At 66.2% G+C, this 4,926-nt stretch overlaps 1 protein-coding gene across 1 annotated transcript; it reads left to right on the forward strand.

Moving 5' to 3' along the window:
• The first annotated feature begins 6 nt into the window (after nt 1-6).
• Nucleotides 7-4,920, forward strand: TADA3 (transcriptional adaptor 3). The gene is made up of 8 exons (XM_026088016.1): nt 7-224; nt 401-648; nt 836-941; nt 2,403-2,544; nt 2,859-2,962; nt 3,052-3,161; nt 3,489-3,674; nt 3,749-4,920. Exons 1-8 carry the CDS (start codon nt 18-20, stop codon nt 3,939-3,941), a joined length of 1,296 nt encoding a protein of 431 aa, XP_025943801.1. The 5' UTR covers nt 7-17; the 3' UTR covers nt 3,942-4,920.
• The last annotated feature ends 6 nt before the right edge of the window (nt 4,921-4,926 follow it).

Here is a 4,926-nt window from a genome sequence, read left to right on the forward strand (position 1 = left end):
CCTCTGCCCCCGCCGCCATGAGCGAGCTGAAGGACTGCCCGCTGCAGTTCCACGACTTCAAGTCGGTGGACCACGTGAAGGTGTGCCCGCGGTACACGGCCGTGCTGGCCCGCTCCGAGGACGACGGCATCGGCATCGAGGAGCTGGACACGCTGCAGCTGGAGCTGGAGACGCTGCTCTCCTCCGCCAGCCGCCGCCTCCGCGTCCTGGAGGCCGAGACGCAGGTGCGGGCCCGGGCGCTGGGGCCTGAGCCTGCTGCCTGCCCCGCTCGATCGCGCCGAGGGGCTGCGGCGGCCCGCTGGGCTGCCCTGGGTGCGGGCAGTGGGTCTGTCCCCACGCTGTGCTGTGTGGCATGCCAGTGGCCGCGTGCGTGGTGTGATGTGGTGTTGCTCTCTTCTAGATCCTGACAGACTGGCAAGACAAGAAGGGTGACCGGCGCTTCCTGAAGCTGAAGGACCATGATGTGGGCACCTCTGTCAAACATGGGAAGCCCAAGAAGCAGAAGCTGGAGGGCAAAGGGGGCCACGGCACAGGGCCTGGCCCTGGGCGACCCAAATCCAAGAACCTGCAGCCCAAGATCCAGGAATATGAGTTCCCAGATGATCCCATTGATGTGCCACGGATTCCTAAAAACGATGCTCCAAACAGGTGCACAGGGAGTTGGGAAACATTTGGATCATCACTTTCCTTCCTTGCAGGACCCGACAAGAGGGCTGGCTTGGACCCRAGGGAAGAGGTGCCCTGGAGGGAAGGGGCTGTGTGGGTCAGCCTTTGCAGTGGCCCGTGCTGTGCCTCTGCCGCCTCCCCTTACTGTCCGTCTGCTCCGTCCTCGCAGGTTCTGGGCCTCGGTGGAGCCGTACTGCGCTGACCTCACCAACGAGGAAGTCAGAGTGCTGGAAGAGCTGCTCAAGCCGCCTGAGGACGAGGCTGAGCATTACAAGGTGAAAAATCCAAAGCCCACCCAGTCTCGTAGCCTCTCCTCCTGTTTTCTAGTCCTGGGCCAGTCTCCTGTCAGTGCAGTCTTGTGCCCTACAGCGAATGCTCCCTGTGTGGGGACGATGCTAGCTTTATCCTGCAAAGGCAGGAATTTATCCGCACGTTCTTCTCTTCTGGCTCCCATGGGACAGTGTCTTGGCTGCAGCCATGAGGTTGTGGCCTGCTGCCCCCGCTCTGGGGGAGTGCTGAGGTCGTTGCCGTGCCCTTTCCTGTGCTGTCCTTGGGATGCAGTGCCTAGCTGTAGTCTCTCTGTTCCCGCTGCAGTACAGCCCAGGCCTGCAAGACTTACACTGTTCTTAGGCACTGAGTTTCTGTCACAGTTTCCATCCTCAAGCACAAGGGACCTCTCTGGACCCTTACCAGAGAGACCCCAAGCCCCTTTCGCCTGTTCCAGCTGCAGGGCTCTGCTTGTTCCAGGGAGTCGAGCCTGAGGCTTTCACACGCTCTAGGGAAGAGGAGTGGCAGCAGACAGTTGCTTTTGTGCTCAGCTGCATGCAAGTGGGTTAACTGGGAGACGGGGGCAGTTGTGGAGACAAGAAATAGCAACCAGGGCAGGAGACTTGCTGCTCTCAGCTCTGCTGTGTTACGTTTGCGGTGCTGCCGGGTAGCCGTGGTTCCCGCGCTTGGAGATTATCTGCCTGGCCTTGGCTGCAGAAGAGCTCTGGGTGCGGCCTCCCTGCCTGACCCAACGCGCTGTGGGCAGTGCTGGCRCTCCTGGGGGTGTTGTGGTACCGGCGCCCTGACCTGGAGGCGTCCTGCCAGTCGGTGCCGAGCGCTGTGTGCGTGTGACAGGCCCGTGCCCCTTGCACAGTGGGGACGGCCAAGTCGCAGTCAGGAAAACGCTCTTCCCGTAGCAGGRGTTTAAGTTTCACTCGCGGCGTTGTGGTTGCCCTTCCTGTGAGAGTGCAGCTTGTGGTTGCCGCTGTGTGTGGCTTAGAGACCTGCCGCGTCTGCATCGGCCCATGGCACCGCCAGGCGGAACGGGAGGCTGCCGAGGAGCCCAGCCCTGGAGCTTACGGCGGACATGCCGCCACCAGGGATGTGTCCGGAGGCGCCAAGTTCTGCAATCTGCTCTGCACAGGGACCATGGGAGAGGAGGGAGGGCCCAGGCCTTGGGAAAGCAGGAGAGCAGCCCTGGGCACAGGGCCGGAGAGCCACAGGGCAGCGGGGTGCTGGCCTGGCTCTGCCTTGTGAGGTGTGTGGCGCTGGGCCCATGGCTATAGGGCCTACTGCGGGGCTGCGCCGCGCCTGCGGGCTCCTCTTCAGCGTCGCCGCGGTGGGATGCAGCGAGGCCTGAGCTCCGCAGCGCGGCAGGGCCTGCTGCCTCCTCGTGCCTCGGCGCTGGCGTGGCCAAGGGCCCTGGGACGCTGCGCTGAGCGCTGCTCTCATTTGTCCTGCGGTTGCAGATCCCGCCTCTGGGGAAGCATTACTCCCAGCGCTGGGCCCAGGAGGACCTGCTGGAGGAGCAGAAGGACGGAGCCCGGGCAGCGGCTGCCGCCGACAAGAAGAAAGGCATCCTGGGACCGCTGACCGAGCTGGACACTAAAGGTGCCTCCGTCCCTGCCCGCGTCTGCCCAGCGTAAAGGGCCTGGAGGGGGCTGCCAGGCACCTGCGCCAAGCACAGCTGAGCCCCCGGGACCCAGGCCCTGCTGCCCCGGGGATTCCTCCCTTTCTAGCGGCTGCCCAGGGGAGGGCACAGCTCGGGCGCAGCTGCAGGGAGGCTCGGGCGGTGGAGAGAGATCACGGGAGCAAAGCTGTCTCCGCAGGGAAGAGCGGAGCTCGCCTTCCACTGGAGTCCCGCTGAAGCGTTGGACTGGGCCTCTCCCCTGCTGCTGCTCACTGTTTTCCCTGCTTCCTCCCAGATGTCGATGCCCTGCTGAAGAAGTCGGAGGCCCAGCACGAGCAGCCGGAGGACGGGTGCCCCTTTGGGCCCTTGACGCAGCGTCTCCTGCAGGCTCTTGTGGAGGTGAGGGGCCTCGGGGTTGTGTTGGGGCTCTGTGGGCCSGTGTCACTGCAGCTCGGTAAACGACCCTTCTCTTGCCCCCTTCTTGCCAGGAGAACATCATCTCCCCCGTTGAGGACTCCCCCATTCCCGAAATCGCTGGCAAGGACTCAGGAGCCGATGGTGCTGGCACTTCCCCCCGCAGCCAGAACAAGCCCTTCAGGTGAGCAGCTGAGGTGGCCCCAAAGCTCCGCTTTGGCCGCTGGATGTCTGAACACGCCAGGGGTTTCCGCATCTTCCGCAAGCGTTGGGAGGGAGCCAAGAGCAACCTGTCCCTTGAGTAACTGTGGCAGAGTAGGTTCGGGCAAAATGTAGCACAGCCTCGAGCACAGGCGCTTCCCGTTGTACCACAGCCGTGCCCAGGTCCTGGCCCAGGGAGCATCCGTGTCCTCCTCCCTGTGCCCTGGGGGAGAGGACGAGTCCGTGTGCAGCCATACCGCCGTGTCTGCTGGCCGTGGCGCGCACAGCACCCGCTCTCTGCCCCTTGCAGCGTCCCCCACACCAAGTCGCTGGAGGGGCGGATCAAGGAGGAGCTTGTTGCCCAGGGCTTGCTGGAGTCGGAAGACCGTCCCGCCGAGGACTCGGAGGACGAGGTCCTGGCCGAGCTGCGCAAAAGGCAGGCCGAGCTCAAGGCGCTCAGCGCACACAACCGCGCCAAGAAGCACGAACTGCTGCGGTGAGTCCAGCAGGGGAGGAGGAAGAGGAGGGTGCAGGGCTGGCGGGCAGGGCCTGACATCGGTGTCCCCCCAGGCTGGCCAAGGAGGAGCTGCACCGCCAGGAGCTGCGGCAGCGCGTCCGCATGGCCGACAACGAGGTGATGGATGCCTTCCGCAAGATCATGGCTGCCCGGCAGAAGAAGCGCACCCCCACCAAGAAAGAGAAGGACCAGGCCTGGAAGACCCTGAAGGAGCGTGAGAGCATCCTCAAGCTGCTGGACGGTTAGCGGGGAGCTGAGGACTGGGCTGCAAGTTGCTCGCACCCCCGTTTCGCAGACTGTAGCTGAGCTGCCCCAGCAGCCAGGGCAGGGGAACGCGGGGACGAGGAGGGCCCTGCCCGCGGGCATGGCATGGTGGCAGTGCCCCTGTCACGTGCGGGGTCTCGGCACGGCCGCGCTCTGCCTAGGGTGACCCCGTGGGCTTGGTGTGGCGGGTGAGCAAACCCCCGGTGCTGTGACACCCCGCAGAAACACCCAGGCCTGCGCTACCTCCCTCCCTGCCTGTCCCGCTAGACCTTCCGTCCCAGGAGGCAGCTCCTGCTCCCTCGTGTCCCGCTGGGCCCCCGGGGCAGCCRCCCCTCTGCCTGGGCTGCTCCCACGGCAGTAGACGGGGGCAGCTGCCTGCCCTGCCTCTGTCACCCCGGTGCTCCGGCTTTGACCCCCGGGGTGCCCAGGCTGCTGCAGCCCTTTCGGGGGGGGCTAGACTGGCCTTGGCCTGCTGCACAAAACCCCTTGGCCCTCGGGCCAGCGCTGCGGCCACCGTGACCAAAGCTGGGCCTGGCACTGGGGAGCGGAGCGTGAGGGCACGAGGGCGGGGACGCCCCTGCCTTTGTCCCCCCAGGGACCCTGGGCGCGGAGCTGCACAGCCGCGCGCAGCGTTCCTGGGAACCGCTGCCTTGACCGCTTCCGCCCCTCGGTCCCTGCTGGCCTCCCGCTGTTATTCTCGGAGCCTGACATCAGCCGCGCGGCGAGGGGGGCGCGCGGGGCGGATGTGGTGGCCGCTGCGGCGCGGATCCCACGGCCCGGCATCCCTCCCCGGGCCGGGCCCTGCACTGCCGCGGGGGGAGGGATCCCGGCCCCCCCGGCAGCTGCTGGCTGCCTGCAGGGAGGAGCTGCGGCTGCTGGCCGGCCCCCGCGGGGCTCTGGCGCTGCGCCGGGGGGGCTGCAGGGTGACGGTGTCGCCCCACGCGAGGGGCGGTGGTGGGGCTGGAGC

This window comes from Apteryx rowi, unplaced genomic scaffold (genome assembly GCF_003343035.1).
Source record: "Apteryx rowi isolate R43461 unplaced genomic scaffold, aptRow1 scaffold_75, whole genome shotgun sequence".
Taxonomy (NCBI): domain Eukaryota; kingdom Metazoa; phylum Chordata; class Aves; order Apterygiformes; family Apterygidae; genus Apteryx; species Apteryx rowi.

What these genes read in the sequence shown, in the direction of transcription:
- TADA3 (XM_026088016.1), top strand. Translation starts at nt 18, where the DNA reads ATGAGCGAGCTGAAGGACTGCCCGCTGCAGTTCCACGACTTCAAGTCG. An exon ending in AAAAACGATGCTCCAAACAG is followed by an intron (nt 649 to 835) that starts GTGCACAGGGAG and finishes CCGTCCTCGCAG; the next exon opens with GTTCTGGGCCTCGGTGGAGC. An exon ending in AGCCAGAACAAGCCCTTCAG is followed by an intron (nt 3,162 to 3,488) that starts GTGAGCAGCTGA and finishes TGCCCCTTGCAG; the next exon opens with CGTCCCCCACACCAAGTCGC.